The following is a 17,711-nucleotide window of genomic DNA, read 5'->3' as shown; positions in this document are numbered from 1 at the left end:
AACTCTGACTTCATTTCTGATATATCCTCTTCCAACACCATTAACTCTTCTTCCTTTACATTCCTTCAGAACTTATAGATAGCAGAACTTATAGAAAACAGCCTAAGATACAATCTTAAAGATACAATAATTTTAGGATGATACAAAGAATAGATCATATTGGAGGTAGGGAAACCAGACTTTTAAAAGGAAATTAAGAAAATTTTAAATGACCCATCCTCTTAGTAATTTCCTGTTTAAAAATTTATGCCATAATGAAATTCCACCAAGTATACAAAGATGTATGTACAAAATTCATTGAAGGGTTGGGCATGTAGCTCAGTGGTAGAGTACCTGCTTAGCATGTGCAAGGCCCTGGATTCAATTCCCAGTACCATACCACACACACACACACAAAAATGTTCACTGAAACATTATGTTCAGTAGCAAAAACTACCAATAAGGCATGGTTAAATAAATTATAGTATAGTCAGTTGTATAATAGAACATTATGCAACTGATAGAGAATGACATAAATCTGTGCTCAAGAAAAGATAAATAGCCAGGCACAATGGTGTACAAGGCCCTAAATAACATAGCAAGACATCGTTTCAAAAAATAAAAATAAAAAAGGCTGGAGATATAGCTCAGTGGTTAAGTACCCCTGGGTTCAATCCCCAATACCAAAAAAAATAAAAGGTATTGTATGTACAGAATAATTCTATTTATTTCAAAATGTCGGTAAGTGTGTGTGTGTGTGTGTGTATGCCTATGCATTTATAGACACAAGGATAGCTAGAAGAGAAAAGAATTAGGAATTCCTTTTAAATCATACAACCTTTTTTTTTTTTTTTTCAGTGCTGAATATTGAATCCAGGGCCTTTTGCATGCGCCCACTTTCTGGTACTTTTTTTTTTTTAAGTAAAGAAATACTACTTTTATAATAACCTTAATATCAAACTAAAATTTTTTTAATTATTAGTACAGTCAATAAGTTAAAGCAGCACAAATTAGAATAAAAGATATGAGAACAAAGAGTAAAGGAAAGGAATGAGAGATACAATTGAACTTGGAAAAAATAAAAGGAGTTCAACACAGTTGTACACATCTGTAATCCCAGCAGCTCTTGAAGCTGAGGCAGAAGGGTTGTGAGTTCAAACCCAGCCTCAGCAAAAACAAGGCACTAAGCAACTCAGTGAGATCCTGTCTCTAAATAAAATACAAAATAGGGCTGGGGATGTGGCTCAGGGGTCGAGTGTCCCCGATTTCAATCCCCTGTACCAACCCACCGTCTTCTGCCAAGAACAAAAAACAATACTGGGACAAGGGAAAAGGGACTGAAGCAAATTCAGATTTCAAGCCTTGATGAAGAAGAAAATGTATAGCATAGTATGATGCAGTGTGGGGGGAAAAATATCAGTTAAACAATCAGAAAGGCCTCGATTCAAAAGCAAACATATTCTTAAATATGAATTACTCAAACTTTTGGACTCTATTTTTTCAATTATAAAGCACTAATGATCTCCTGCAGAGCTGTTGTCAGATTCTGGAATAAAGTTTACAAAGGGTTTAGCAGTGCCTCAGATACAGCAGATGCTTAACAGCCATTACTCTTATTAGAATTAATCATAATAATAAGCATTAAGAAAAACATGCTTTTGGGTTGGGGTTGTAGCTCAGTGGTGCAGTGCTTCCTAGCATATATGAGGTAATGGGTTCAATCCTCAGCACCACATATAAATAAATAAAAGTATTATGTCCATCTACAACTTAAAATATATAAAAAAAAGTAAATAAAAACATGCTATTGCTTCCCAGAATCTTCATAGGTACAATCGATTCCTATAACTTTAGGTGATACCTAGATAATATGGAGTTAATTCAACATTAAGATTTACCATATGCCCAGGAATATATGAGAGGAACTATGTTAGTATCTTACCCAAGAGCCGCACTGAATGGCCAGCCTAAGATAGCCCCAGCTGCTACTCCTAGTACAGCAATGGCAGTCTTGTCCATATACCATCCAGTCATGGCTATCAACGTGGTATACATACAGAAGCTACTAGGAAGGAATGCTATAAAAGTAAAGAAATGAAAGGAGGGAAGGGGACAAGAGTCTAAGATTAGGTATCAATTATTAAAAATTAACTTACGCTGAAAAATGTCAATAACTAGCAACATATTTGGGGCAATACAATACAAGAAATAGCCGGTAAAGGGACCCTCCTTTAAAAAGAATGTTCAATGCTTTTCTTATTTTCTCACTCTTTTTAGGTATCAACACACGGCTCTAATTACAGACTAACCTCATCATTTTTCTCCTAGCCTGTTCCTCAAATCTAAAACTTATAAATTCCAGTTTCCCCAGGAATTACTCCAGGTTATATTTCCAGGCAGACAAATGCTTTAAAAGTCTTATAGCCATAGCCGACAATTTATTTCTGAAGAAAGTTATCTTTTAGTAGTTTCCTGAGACTGTACTAGTTCCTAACCTGTACCTTACAGGAATTCTAGGAAGTCTGACTCAAGGACCAGACATTGGATGGCAGCACTTATTTTATTTTTCATACCAAGGATTTAACTCAGGGGCACTTAAAAACTGAGCCACATCATCAGCCTTTTTTTTTTTTTTTCTTGAGATAGGGTTTCACTAAGTTGCTTAGGGCCTTGCTAAGTTGCTGAGGCTGCCTCTGAACTTTCGATCCTCCTGTTTCAGCCTCCCAGTCACTGGGTTATAGGCGTGCTTGCTCTACCATGCCAGTTCAGCAGCACCACTTTGCATCCTGCATCCACTGACAAACAATCTGGTCTTTGGATAGTCTCCTAATTATTTACATGTACCTTGTTGTGGTATACAGCAGAGGAATGAGCATATTCAGGGCTTCTACAACAACAATCAAAGTATTTCTAAAAACTCTGAACAAAAATGTAGATCTGAATAGGTGTAAGAGTGCATGCCTGTAATTCTAGCTACTTGGGAGGCTGAGACAAGAGGATAACAAATTCAAGGGCAGCCTCATCAATTTTGAGAGACCCTGTCTCAAAATTAAAAAGGAGTGGGGGCAGCATTTCAGATGTAGGTCACTGGTGGAGAACTTGCCTACCATGTACAAGGCCCTGGGCTCATACCTAGTACTGGGGAAAAAAATTCAAATCTGAACCTCCTGCTGCAAAAGATCTGATCGTACAGCAAGCACTAGAGAAGAAAAATCAATTGATTTTAAGAACTACAAAAAAGAAGCAGTGAGATTTAAGAAACTCAGAACAGGGTTCAGAAGCTCTGTATCAAAGCTTCCTTTAACTAATATGTGCCTCAACTGATTGTACAAAATTAAAGATATTCCCAGAAATCTCCCACACATAAAACTCAATTTTTAGAGTGGCAAGGTAACTAAAAAAAAAACATGAGGTACAACGTTCAAAAATAAATGCTACATAATATGATGTCATCCAATGCTATCAATTCCACCTACTGAGGTAGAGGACAAAAGTACAGAGGTATCCATGGTCTCTACCAGCTTCCAGGATAAAGCATCAACAAATTTATGACAATGGATCTCAAAGTTATTCCAGGGTAGAACCCTGAGCTTTCCACAAAGCAACATTAATTTCAATATATTCAGTGGAAAAGTAAACATGTAATTTTGTGCCAGATACTATTTTTTGTGTATACTATATTTGGTATATAGTTAGTATGCACATTAGATTCTAGATTATACAAGCAGAAACTAAAATTGAGACAATGACACCTAGTAACTTAATTTTCTAGTAACTTAATTTTTCTAGAGAACTAGTAATTGACAGTATACCTTTTTAGCAGGCTGTATTGGTTCAGCACACAAAACACAGAAGCTCAATGGCAGCACAGTTTGAAAGGTTTTATTCTAAATTCCTAGAAGCTAACTTCAAAATCAAAATAAATTAAAAAATAGAAGATTGCACATTTCAAATAATGGGCAGAAAACAAAATAATCAAGAAAAGAATTTTTAGGCCCAAAGAATAACTTTTTAAAAACTTTTTTTAATATTTATTTTTTAGTTGTAGTTGGACACAATACCTTTATTTCACTTGTTTATTTTTATGTGGGGCTGAGAATTGAACCCAGGATCTCGCATGTACGAGGCGAGTGCTCTACTGCTAAACCACAACCCCAGCCCTTTTTAAATGTTGATAGACCTTTATTCTATTTATTTGTATGTGGTGCTGAGAATGGAACCTCATGCCTCACACATACCAGGTAAGTGTGCTACTGCTGAGCCACAGCCCCAGCATTCCCAAAGAACTTCTTAAAAAAAAAAAAAAATCATTTCCCTTCCCATCGTGGCCAAGAAAGGAAGTGAGTGGTTGATGCAAGAATGTAATAAAAAGCACCCTGGTGAGTTTCAGTTATGGATTTTGACATCTAGTAAGTTCTTTTCACCTTGCTAAGTTTCAGTGCCTTCACCTGCAAAAATGAGAAAATGTTTCTCTTATTTATAGCACGGGGTTGTTGTAAAGGTTAATCAAGATAATGTAGATAAGAGTGCTCTGCAAATTACTGACATTTTATACAAATATAACATATGTCTGGACAAGTTCTTCCTTGCAATGCAACTGCAAATCATGGAAGAAACTGCTATCTCTCACCTGTACTTTTACTTACCAGATGATGAACAAAACATGCCAGTGCTGAGCACCAAGAAGGCTAGCATCATTCGACTCACATGGAGCCCAAACTTTTTGCACACAGCCCTAAAAGGCAAAGACTATTAGTATCACAGATATTAGACACATTTTAAATCAAAGAACATGTTATCAGAGATAATACTGAAAATTTAAAATCAAATATAGAACTGATAAGTTTGCTAGCATTTTCATGTGCATCTTACTCCTGACATAGGAGTAAAGTTCCCTATCCAAGAGGAAATACATACTTTACATGCTAAAATTATGTGCCAGGCAAGCACTCTACCACTGAGCCACAACCACCGCCCCAGGTCTCTCTTTTTTTTTTTTTTTACTCCACAAATTAAACATTTTTAGATATTATTATTGCTTTGTTTGTTCAGATACACTTATGTGATAGCCTTTTCCTTGCTCAGATTCCTTATTTTGTCTCAGAGCTTCCTTCTGAAATCATTTTGTTTCTTTACATCATTTAGAAATTCCTTTAATGAGAATCTGTTAAATGGTAAATTCTCTGGGTTTTGGTTGGTTGGATTATTTTTTTTAATTCCTCTTCTGAAAAGCCTTCCTTTATTTAGCTCGATTGTGAGATGATTTGACTGAATATACAATTTTAGAATGACAGCCATTTTCTCTCAACACTTTGAAGACACCTTTTTTTGTCTAATATTTTTTCTAGTATTCCTTTATAGATATTCCAGTAGTTCTCTGTCAACTTTTAACATCTTTTTCTTTGTCCATGGGGTTTTACATAGTTTCACTGATTTCTTTTCATGAATATAGTTTGGGATATATAAGATTTACTAAATCTAGAGATTATCACTTTTTCCCACCAATTCTAGAAAATTCTCAGCTACTATTTCCTGAATATTGCCTCTCCTCATTTTCTGTATCATTTCCTAAATTCAGATGAGATCTATATCAAATCTTTCAACTCTACCTTACATACTTTTTAGCCTCTTACATATTCCTATATTTTCTTCTTCTTCTTTTTCTTCTTTTGGTCTATCAGTACTGTATTCTTAATAATTCCCTCAAATCAGTCTTCCGGTTTACTAGTTTGCTTGTTAGCAGTATCCAAAAAATGCTGTTAAAATTACCTGCTGAGTTTTAAATATCTATAATATATAAGTATTATGAATATCATATCAATATTGCTTATTATATAACATTATGTAAAATTAATAATAATAATATAATTATATTGTCATTTCTACGAGTTCTGGTTCTTTTTTCACATTTACCTGGTCCTTTTTGTAGTCTCTTTTCTCTTGTTCATTTTTTCAGTTCCCTTTTTTGTTTCTTTAAATATACTAAATATACTTATTTTACATTCATATTTTAATGATTCCTAATAAGTAAAGTTTTACAGTTTAGCCAACTGTTATTTCTTTACTATTTATTTGTTAATTTGTTCTAATTATACTGACAGCAGAATGCATTTTGGCACATTATACACAAATGAAGCACAACTTCTCATTCCTCTGGCTGTATGCGGTGTAGAGTCACACAGTTAGTCATACATGTATATAGGGTAATAATGTCCTCATTTCACCTTCCTTCCTACCTCAACACCCTCTCCTCTCCTCTCACTCCCCTCTGCCCAATCCAAAGTTCCTCCATTCTGCCTACCCACTCCCCCCACCATTACGGATCAGCACCAATTATCAGAGAAAACATTCAGCCTTTGGCTTTTTGGGATTGCCTTATTTAACTTAGCATGATCGCTTCTAATTCCATCCATTTAGGAGCAAATGCCATCATTTCACTGTTGTTTGTGGCTAAGTAATATTCCATTGTGTATATATACCACACTTTTTTTATCCATTCATCTGTTGAAGGGCACCTAGGTTGGTTCCATAGTCTAGCTATTAAGAATTGAGGTGCTATAAACACTGATATGGCTGCATCACTGTAGTATGCTGATTTTAAGTCCTCTAGGTATAAACCAAGGAGTGGGGTAGCTGGGTCAAATCGTGGTTCCATTCCAAGTTTTCTGAGGAATCTCCATACTGCTTTCCCAAGTGTTTGCACCAATTTGCAGTCCCACCAGCAATGCATGAGTGTACCTTTTTCCCCACATTCTCATGAACACTTATCGTTGATTTTACTCTTTAGTGTTGCCGTTCTAACTGGAGTGAGATGGAATCTTACAGTAGTTTTGATTTGCATTTCTCTAATTCTTAGAGATGATAAACATTTTTAATGTTTGTTAATTGATTGTATTTCTTCTTCTGTGAAATCTGATCAATTCCTTAGCCCATTTATTGATTGGGTTATTTGGTTTTTGGGTGTTAAGTATTTTGAGTTCTTTATATATCCTGGAGATTAGTGTTCTATCTTAGGTGAGAGTGGTAAAGATTTTCTCTCATTCTCTAGTTTATCTCTTCACATTCTTGATTGTTTCCTTTACTGAGAAGAAGCTTTTCAGTTTGAATCCATCCCATCTATTGATTCTTGATTTTACTTCTTGCACTTTAGGAGTCTTGTTAGGGAAGTCAAGTCCTAAGGCAACATGATGAAGATTTAGGCCTACTTTTTCTTCTATTAAGTTATAGGGTCTTGGGCTGGGGATGTGGCTCAAGTGGTAGCACGCTCGCCTGGCATGCGTGAGGCCCGGGTTCGAGCCTCAGCACCACATACAAACAAAGATGTTGTGTCCACCAAAAAAAAAGAAAACCTAAAAAATAAATATTAAAAATTCTCTCTCTCTCTCACTCTCTCTCTCTCTCTCTCTCTCTCTCTCTCTCCCTCTCTCACTCTCTCTCTCTCTAAAAAAAAAAAAAAAAAAAAGTTATATGGTCTCTGTTCTAGTGCTTAAGTCTTTGATCCACTTTGAGTTAATTTTTGTGCAGGGTGAGAGAGAGAGGTTTAATTTCATTTTGCTACATATGAATTTCTAGTTTTCCCAGCACCATTTGTTGAATAGGCTATTTTTTCTTCAATGTATATTTTTGGCGCCTTTCTCTAGTATGAGATAACCATATTTATGTGGGTTTGCCTCTGTCTTCTATTCTGTACCATTGGTCTTCATGTCTATTTTGGTGCCAATACCATGACATTTGTGTTATTATTGCTCTGCAGTATAGTTTAAGTTCTGGTATTGTGATGTCTCCTGCTTCACTCTTCTTGCTAAGCACTGCTTTGGCTATTCTGGGTCTCTAATTTTTCCAAAAAACTTCATGATTGCTTTTTCTAGTTCTATGAAGAAAGTCATTGGGATTATTATTTCTGCTGGCTCTAATTCATAATGTCTTACTCCTGTCTTTGTGATTGCCCTATTTTGTGATTTACATTTATTATAATTTCTTGTTCACTAGGATCTTATATCTGGTAATTCTTTGACATCTGGGTTAAAGGTCCAGTTATCAACAGAAATTTTTATAAGATGCCTGGGGAAACTACAATTTAAAGCAAATCTTCAACTTTGGGTTTAGGGAACTACTTGGGTAATTTGAACTCATGCCCCAAACCATCTGAAGACCAACTTATGGCTACAGTTCTCAAAATCAGCACTGGCTTTGTTTTTTCCTCTATTCCACTGAAAGTCAAGACAAAAGGGTTTATTTTAAATCTGACATATTTAGCTGTAGGAAGATTTTTAATAATGATCATTAAGTTCAAATACCTTTGATACATCAAAGCATTACTAAAATAAGATGTTTGTTATATGCCATGTAAAAAAAGTGACTGATTATTCTTGTTTTTATTTATTTATTTATTTATTTAGGTACCGGGGATTGAACTCAAGGGCACTTGACCACTGAGCCACATCCCCAGCCCTATTTTGTATTTTATTTAGAGACAGGGTTTCACTGAGCCTCGCCATTGCTGAGGCTGACTTTGAACCCTCAATCCTCCTGTCTCAGCCTTCTGAGCCACTGGGATTACAGGCATGCACCACCGCACCCGGCATGGGAACTATTCTTGTTATTGGAACATTTAAATGCTTAATAATACCATTAACATTCAATCAACTGATAGTTACTTTATGAAAGTCAATATATTTTGTGCAAATAAGAGCAAAGAACCCTGCATTGGGAATAGTTTCTATCAGATATGCTCTAGGGGAGAGATAAATCATGATTCTGTAACTCAGAACCAAAAATAAAGTTCTATTAAATCCTACTAATGGATTAACAGAATTAAAATTAATAATATGAGGGCCTGGGGCTGGGATTGTGGCTCAGCGGTAGAGCGCTCACCTAGCACGGGCAGGACCCGGGTTCGTTCCTCAGCACCACATAAAAATAAAGGCATTGTGTTGGGTCCATTTACACCTAAAAAAATAAATATTTAAATAAATAAATAAATAAATAATGATAATATGAGGGCTGGGAATATATCTCAGTGGTAAAATACTTGCCTAGCATATGCAAGGGTTTGGATTAAATCCCCAGTACCATAAAAAAAATTAACGATATGATGTATGAACTTCTCCAAGATGTATATATATAATGAAATATATACATGTGTATACACACACACACAGAAAAGAAAATGATAATTAGAAATATTCCTCTTCAACTGTTTTTGCAAACAAGAAGTTGCACTTCAGAGCTAGAAGGAAAGTACATTCTATTTCTGATCATTGCCTGGACTATCAGAGAAATGATCTATGCTATAATGAAATTTCTCCTAGAACTTTTTTTAGCAAAGCTTTTATACTCACTTGTAAAAGTAAAGTTCACAAATACAGCTCACAAAAGCCAGAAGACATCGCAAAAAGTAAAAGACAAGAATCTGAAAGAAACCCACAAAAATAAAGCAGAAGTCACAGATAGGAAACAAAACTCATAAAGATGAAATCACTGTCATTTGTCATCATCAACAAACTGTTCTATCAACTGATACAAGTTTTTGAAAAGCCATATGTATAAAGAACCACACAAACTTTCATAAACCTAGACTCATGATACCTATTTCCAGCAGCAAGGGGAGCCATTCATGAAAATGTCAATTGCAATTAATTTAGTAAAAACTGTCTCAAAAACTTAAAAATGTCCAATTACAAGTATACAGTTAAATAAACTATGTTATGTTGATTTCATGAAATATTATATAGATATTAAAATTCATAATTACAATGACAGTAGACAATTTCTCGCAATATAATGCTCATTCACTCCACAAGCACTTCAGACAAAATATATTAAGTAATAACTACTCACAAATGACTAAGTGAAAATGTACAATACAATATTATTATACATTAGAATTACAGATATGAAAACTATATGTATATGAAAATACTGTGAAGAACTATAATAAATGGTAAGCATAGCTGTGGCAGCCTGATGGAATTTAAGTTAGTATTTTTCCTTCTATCTTCCAAACTTCTGTAATGTGGTTTTACTAATTTGTATTAAGGACATCAATTTTAAAAACAAAAATAACAGAAAAAGTAGTTATACTGAATAGCTTTTAATACTACAGAATACATATGTTGTGAGAGCACTGAATTCCTCAGAACATAAGCACTAAATACAAAGTATGATTAATACAAATACATATAAGTTGGAAATAATTTCCATGTTCGTTATTGTAACAAAATCTCAAAATGAGTCCAATAAAGTGATCCAAGTAATTCCAGGTTCATTAATACAATAAAATATACTATACAATGAATACTACTATAGATGCTATTAAGAACACAGATGTGGGGGCTGGGTTTGTAGCTCAGAGGTAGAGTGCTCGCCTAGCATGTGTGAGCTACTGGGTTCGATCCTCAGCACCACATAAAAATAAAATGAAGGTAGTGTGCCCATCTACAACTAAAAAATAAATGTTTAAAAAGAAAAATAAAATGAATACAGATGGGGCCAGACACAGTGGCATCCGTCTGTAATCCCAGCAGCTCAGGAGGCTGAAACAGGAGGATCACGAGTTCAAAGCCAGCCAGCCTCAGTGAAAGCGAGGTGCTAAGCAACTCAGTGAGGTCCTGTCTCTAAATAAAATACAACACAGGGCTGGGGATGTGGCTCAGTGGTTGAGTGCCCCTGAGTTCAATCTCCAGTACACACACACACACACACACACACACACACACAAACACACACACACACACACACACAAGAATATAGATAGCCAGATGTGGTGGTGCATGCCTGTAATCCCAGTGACTCGGGAGCCTGAGGTAGGAGGATCACAAATTCAAGACCAGCCTCAGCCTGAGTGATTTAGCAAGGCCCAAAGCAAGTTAGGGAGACTCTGCCTCAATATAGAAAATAAAAAGGGCTGGGATGTAGCACAGTAGTTAAGAGTCCCTGGTGGGGGTGGGGGGCTGGGAATGTGGCTCAAGCGGTAGCACGCTCACTTGGCATGTGTGGGGCGATGGGTTCGATCCTCAGCACCCCATAAAAATTAAAAAAATAAAGATGTTGTGTCCACTGAAAACTAAAAAAATATAAATATTAAAAAAAAATTCTCTCTCTAAAAAAAAAAAAAGATACTGGGTTCATTCCCTGATACCAAAAAACAAAACACCAACAACAAAATTTTAAATATATACATGTGTATACACACACATACATCTATATATACATATATAAAGAGATATACATAGATAATTTTTGGCAATTGTCTGTTTAAGGACTCCTAATGGGAGTGCAAATAAACATTTAGAAAGTTAAAGATTAACATGAACTTATATGAGAATTGTATTAAGAAGCAAGACAACAATGCTCCACCTCTACTAATATTCAACACAGTACCTAGTTGGTACAAACACACACACACACACTCACACACACACACACACAAAAAAAAAAATAAGATAAAAGGAGTAGAATGGTGGAAACTAAATATACTCTTATAGTTTGGAAACAGTTTATCCAAACCATGCCGGTGCTTCATGTGCTGGAAGCATGGTCACTGTGCAGTGATGTTAAGAGTGAACTTTAAGATTCTGAAAGAAAAAAAAAAGAGCGAACTTTAAGAGGGACCAAAGAAAACTAATTAGGCCATAGGGCTCCACCCTCATGAATGAATTAATGCTATCTCTTGGGAGTGGGTCCAGTCTCAGAGATTTAGTGGTTGGTGCTAGAAAATTCACTTTACCACATAGCAAAAAAAAAAAAAAAAAAAAAAATCTGGATCTTTCCTAATTTATAAAAATTAAACTTCAAATGATTAGTCTTGTAAGTGAAAGGTAAAATTATAAAGAGAACACATATAAATATCTCCCTGACCCACCAACCTTGAGAAAAAAACTGATTCAAGACTATATCAAAGTTAAGAATTTCTGCTCACTAAGACCATGAAGTTAATGACATATGACACTCCAAGAGAAAGATGTCCAATATCTAAAACCCAATCAGGGAAAAAAAAAAAGAGCAAAAACCCAATAGAAAAATAAGCAAAGGACATGAACAGGTAATTTACAGGAAAGGAAATAAGAAGACTAACAAATATATGTAGAAACGTTCTACCTCATCAGTATCAGAGTAATGGAATCAAAATGAGAAGCATCTCACTTTCACAAGAAAGTAAAAAATATCAAACACTTAAGTGAAGTGACAAAGCTAGAACCTCAATTTTGTACAGCCATATGGATAGCAATCTGGCAGGACTCAGAGGTAAGTAAGCCTAAGGATCCATGTGTGGCATTCCCTTCTGAACGCACACTTCAGAGAAATTCATACACAGATCCAGAAAGAGATGATACAAACGTGTTCTCGTTTGGAGTAGCAAGAAGTTGGAAAGGTAGCCATCACTACAGGTGTGAATTATTACCATACTCTCACAGCAACAACTATCTTTCTCTACTCCTCAGCATTACTATATTGGGGCAGGGACTCTCTGAACTACAATTCCCTTTGGCAGATGGTTCTCTTGGTTCCATTGACAGAACTAACAGGAAGAAGGAAATTGCTGTTCACATCAATGAAATAAGAGGGTAACTGAGGACTGGAGTTGTAGCTCAGTGGTAGAACACTTGTCTAGCAAGTGTGAGGCATTGATTGGGTTCAATCCTCAGCACCACATAAAAATAAAGGTATTGTGTCCATCTATTAAAAAAAAGAGGATAATTGATATAAGAGAAAAACTATGTCAAACATGTCAATTTAAAGTGGATATACAAATGGAAATAAAAAATGCCAAACACTGCATATTTTTAGTTCTCTACTAAGTCTTTCATCCTATATTTTCTCTCCTCTGACAAACTGAAAAACAGAAATGAGATACTAGGTAGAGGAGGGAGGGAGGGACAGTGTTCTGTCATTCTGTCACTTTTTACCAGTGCTACTTTTCTGATCATTTTTTTTCTTTTTCTTTTCGGTACCAGGTATTGAACCTTTTAATATTTATTTACTTTTTTTTAGTTCTCGGCAGACACAACATCTTTGTTGGTATGTGGTGCTGAGGATCGAACCCGGGACGCACGCATGCCAGGCGAGCGCGCTACCGCTTGAGCCACATCCCCAGCCCCTTGAACCTTTTAATGCTCTATAAATGTGGAGGAAAAAAAAATAGTCAAATCCTTGATAGATCCTTATATAATCTGGCCTCTTCCTACCTCCTCAGTCTCATCTAATCCACTCAACCCCTCTCTATCTCTTCCAAGACTCAAACCTATTTATTCAAGAAGACCATGTTGCTTCTTTCCAGGCTAAAGGTCTTGGTCTACAAGGCTCTTCCCAACTTCTTCAGTTCTCTAATTAGAGACTTCTGCTTTAAGGAAGATGAGCCTTTTCCCTATTCCTCTTGCTAAGTAAATAAAAAAACTCTGGATAAAATATTAAAAATGCACTCAAGAATATTCTAAAGATATAGAAAACACTCCAATCAAGGCTTGTCTCTCTAGCCTCAATACTGGCATAGAAGAGACACAGGAAACAATCAGTGAACTGGAAGACAGAAGAACAGAAATATTCAATGTGGATAACAGAGAAAACAGATTAGGGGGAAAATAAAGATCAGAACTTCAGGGACCTGTAGGACTAATAACAAAAAATTCTTGTCATTGAAATTCCGAAAGGAGAGGAGAAACTGAACAGGACTAAAAAAGTACTCAAGAAGTTCCCAAATTTGGCAAAAGGCATAAACTTAAAGATACAACAATCTGAGCAAACTCAAAAAACTCTACATCAAGACATCATAATCAAATTCCTGAAAACTAATCAGGTAAGGTCCCAGTTAAATCAATTATTCTTCAGCACTCTACTTAAATCAGTACTTCCTAATGCTATCCTACTGCACCTTGTATGCACCTTGGATGTATTGTCTTCCCCTGTAAAACCTACTGTCACTTAGAATGACTTGTTCAGTGTTCATCTTTCCCACTGAACTATAAGTTCCATGAAGCAAGAACTTACTTGGTCATTGTTATAGCCATGTCACAGTGTCTTAGTAAATAAAAGTTATTCCATTAATATTTGTTGAATGAGGTATTATAAATATTTTTTTTTTCCAAAAGAAGCCTCCTCTTGGCTGGGTGTGGCAGTGCCCACCTGTAGTTCTAGCTACTGCAGAGGCTGAAGTGGGAAAATCATGCAAGCCCAGATGTTTAAGACCAGCCTAGGCAATGTAACAAAATCCTGTCTGGAAAGAAGAAAGGAAAGGAAAAAAGGTCCCCTTTTAACTATCAATCAGCTTTGTCTCTTCTTCAAACTGTTGCAGAGACTTACCTCTTAATCAGCTGTGATTGCTTTCAAGTCAGCCTGTCCTTACCTTATTAGTTTGTAGAATTCTTGCATGAAATGCAGCTGGCCAGGCATGAAGCAACAGGTAAGCATAAGAGCGAATGGCATACACTGGGGAATATTCCCAAGTTTGAAACCCCTTTCCGTAGATGAGGTAGTGTGTCTACAAGTACAAACAGATAGATTCAGGATTATATTGACCAAAAATCTCTCTTAAGAGGATACACATAAAGTTTCTGAGTAAAAATATTAAAGAGACAAAGGTACACCAAAAATGCAAAATTCTAAGCATCTGAAACCAGTGGATCAGAATCAAAATGACCCAATATTTAAAATATTAAGAGCCAGGCATGGTGGCGCATGCCCATAATCCCAGCAACTTGGGAGGCTGAGGGAGGAGGATTCCAAGTTCAAAGCCAGCCTTAGCAACTTACCAAGGCCCTGAGCAACTTAGCAAGACCCTATCTCAAAATAAAAATTAAAATTAGAAAAAGGGTTGAGGATGTGGCTCAGTGGTAAAGAACCTCTGGGTTCAATCCCTGGTACCAAAAAAAAAAAAAAAATTTAAATAAAAATAAAATATATGATATAAATTCTACAAGATTGCTGCTTGGTCAACACCGAAAGTTTAAATTTTACTCTTATTTTTTTTTAATAGTCTTTAGGCAACATAGACAAATTCTAAATCTTTTTTTAATTATTTTTTTGTAGTTGTAGATGGACAGAATGCCTTTTATTTTTATGCAGTGCTAAGGACCGAACCCAGAGCCTCACAAGTGCTAGACAAGTGCTGTGCCACTGAACTTCAGCCCAGCCCAAATTCTAAATCCTACACTTTCCTTACTATCCACACTAACCATCCTTTCTCCATTTTTTGATGCAAAATATGATCAGAAAATTTTACTTGTGAATTTTCTATAAAAAGAAGCCACAGGTAATGCATAAATATATAAATCAAAAAACAGCATTATTCAATGGATCGATGGACAAAGAAAATGTGGTAGCTATAAAAATGGATTTTTATGCAGCCAGAAAAAAATTAAATTCAATCATTTGCAGGAAAATGAATGGAACTGGAGAGCATCGTGTTAGGCAAAATAAGTCAAATCCAGAAGGTCAGGGGTCAATGTGTTTTGTCATGGAAGCTAGAGAGAACAAGGGGATAAAAAGGATCTTATGAAAATATAAGGGAGACCAACAGAATAGAGGAAGGGGACAGGATGTGAGGAGGGGAGGTAAAGGGGAGGAACTAGGAAGTAAAATTGACCAAATTATGTTAAGTTTAAGTACGGAAATCTCTATTATATATAATTATAATGAACCAATAAAATATTTGTGAAAAAGGGGGAAAAAAGAAACAGCATTGTAAGCATATTATTTAGTAACAGTTTATTTTGGTACATCAGAAGAAATAACTAAAAAGATTGAAAGAAAGTGACTGCCTATAGGAAGTGGAACTTGGACATAAGAAGTAGAATAAGGAGCTGTTTTTCCTCCGAGTTTTGTAGTAATTGTTAACTATAAAAACAATGTCCAAGTATTATTTTAAGAAAACATTTATTATTTTTTTAATATTTATTTTATAGTTGTAGTTGGACACAATACCTTTATTTAACTCATTTATTTTTTATGTGATGCTGACGATCAAACCCAGAGTCCTGCATGAGACAAGTGCTCTACCGCTGAGCCCCAACCCCAGCCCAAGAAAACATTTAAAAGGTAATTACAAATCACACTTCTGAGTAAAACACTGAAATTTCCGGGCTGGGGATGTGGCTCAAGTGGTAGCGCGCTTGCCTGGCATGCGTGCGGCCCAGGTTCGATTCTCAGCACCACATACAAACAAAGATGTTGTGCCCGCCGATAACTAAAAAATAAAGATTAGAAAAAAAATTCTCTCTCTCTCTGTCTCTCACTCTCTCTTTAAAAAAAAATAAATAAATAAAAAACACTGAAATTTCCTCCATCTTCAATAGTAGATAAGTCAAGTTTTTAGGATACAAGAGTGAAAAGCTATTGTTCTAGTTGTCACACTTTTTTCTTGATTGTAATAAGAACCCAGCAGCAAAATCAGGAACAAAACCCAAAAACTAAAGGAATCACCTACTGGTTCCCAGTAGTTGAATGTTTCATCGCAGTCAGAGATGTTGCTCAGGAGAGCAGCACATAACCTTGCTGAGAGCAGACACTTGAAAGCAGTAGATCCTTCAGGTGCCCAGACCTGTCCTGCTTTGTTTCCAGATAACCTGCTCAGAAGCAAACAACAAAACAAACAATAAAAAGCATGTGTCAGGAAGGACCCACTAACCAAAAGGACTAAAATTAGGACAAGAAAGGCAAGGGAGATCAAAGCACTTAAGTCATTCACCTAAGAAGGTGAACCTAAGTCATTCACCTAAGAAGGTGAACCGTTTGTTGTTCTGATTAGAATGTGTAAGGAATTAAGGCTTTAATCACTCCTTCAACTTTGTTTTTAAGGCATAAGTTCATTCATACACTTTATTTTGTTGCAACTTCAACACTTCATCTCAAACCAACTACTCACTCACTTTAAGGCCTCAATGCTGTCATTCTCCTTTTCTTTCTTTCCTTAACAAGGTCATTACTTTCCATGGCTCTATTCATTTTCCCATGTGTTCAAATGAATAGAGGCCTAATATGTGCAAGGTCCATGACCTCTTCGAATTCCACGTGTTGACAGTTCCTAGCCTGCAGTCTCCTGGCTTGGGGAGAGGTGGCTGCGGGTGCTGGAGGCTGGGGGGCCCACTCAGAAGAGTAAAGGGGGCCTTCGGGGAGAATAAGAGAAGCTGTGAGAAACCCTTAAAAAGCATACTCTTGATCCTGCCAAATCTCCCACAGCTCTGCCAACTCAAGACTAGGAAGCCTGCCCACTCTGGGCCTGGGCCAGAGCGTCACAGACCCGCATTCTCAAGGTTTCTAAACTAGACAAGGATCCCGAGGTGTAGAGACCTAAGGCATGGCAAAAACCGAACTCGGACGCCGACCCGCCCGAAAGAGTGGAAGCACCAGGCTGGAGGGGCCGGGACCTCGCCGAGAGACGCCGCGCGGGTGAAATCCTCCAGAGTAGCCCCGACAGCGCCGGCGGCCGGCCACGCCCCCGCCGCGCCCGCACACGTACTCCGGCCGGTGCTCTGCGCTTCCCGGATCTCGGCTGCCCAGCAGTTCCCGCAACTTGTCCGCGGCTGATGCCGTTTCCCCGCCGCTGCCGCCACCGCCCTTCAGGCGCTGCCGACCCCCTCGGCTAGCCATGGCAAGAGAAGGGGGAAAAAGGTAGAATTCAACACGCTACGAAGTCGGCGAGAGCGCACACATAGCTTGGCTGGCAAACGGTGTCCGCCGAGGGACAAAAGACCTTGACATGCGCAGAAAAGACTAAATTATAGTGTTACTGGCCAATT

At 36.9% G+C, this 17,711-nt stretch overlaps 1 protein-coding gene across 3 annotated transcripts in view; it reads right to left on the bottom strand.

Annotated features, from left to right (window-relative positions):
• Window positions 1-17,638, bottom strand: part of ALG9 (ALG9 alpha-1,2-mannosyltransferase) — an 86,835-nt gene extending 69,197 nt beyond the window's left edge. For all 3 annotated transcript variants that reach the window (XM_081266010.1, XM_081266012.1, XM_081266011.1), the window contains exons 1-6: window positions 17,432-17,638; window positions 16,400-16,538; window positions 14,321-14,455; window positions 9,321-9,391; window positions 4,626-4,714; window positions 1,922-2,057 (exon numbers count right to left, since the gene is read on the bottom strand). In XM_081266010.1, coding sequence (XP_081122136.1) covers window positions 1,922-2,057; window positions 4,626-4,714; window positions 9,321-9,391; window positions 14,321-14,455; window positions 16,400-16,538; window positions 17,432-17,562 — 701 coding nt within the window. In that variant the 5' untranslated portion in view covers window positions 17,563-17,638. The remainder of the gene's footprint in view (window positions 1-1,921; window positions 2,058-4,625; window positions 4,715-9,320; window positions 9,392-14,320; window positions 14,456-16,399; window positions 16,539-17,431) is intronic.
• Window positions 17,639-17,711: the final 73 nt, after the last annotated feature.

Source organism: Spermophilus citellus (assembly GCF_964194105.1).
Source record: "Spermophilus citellus genome assembly, chromosome: 2".
Lineage (NCBI taxonomy): Eukaryota > Metazoa > Chordata > Mammalia > Rodentia > Sciuridae > Spermophilus > Spermophilus citellus.
Note: the sequence above shows the minus strand (reverse complement) of the source record. Positions and strands in the feature narration are given on the sequence as shown.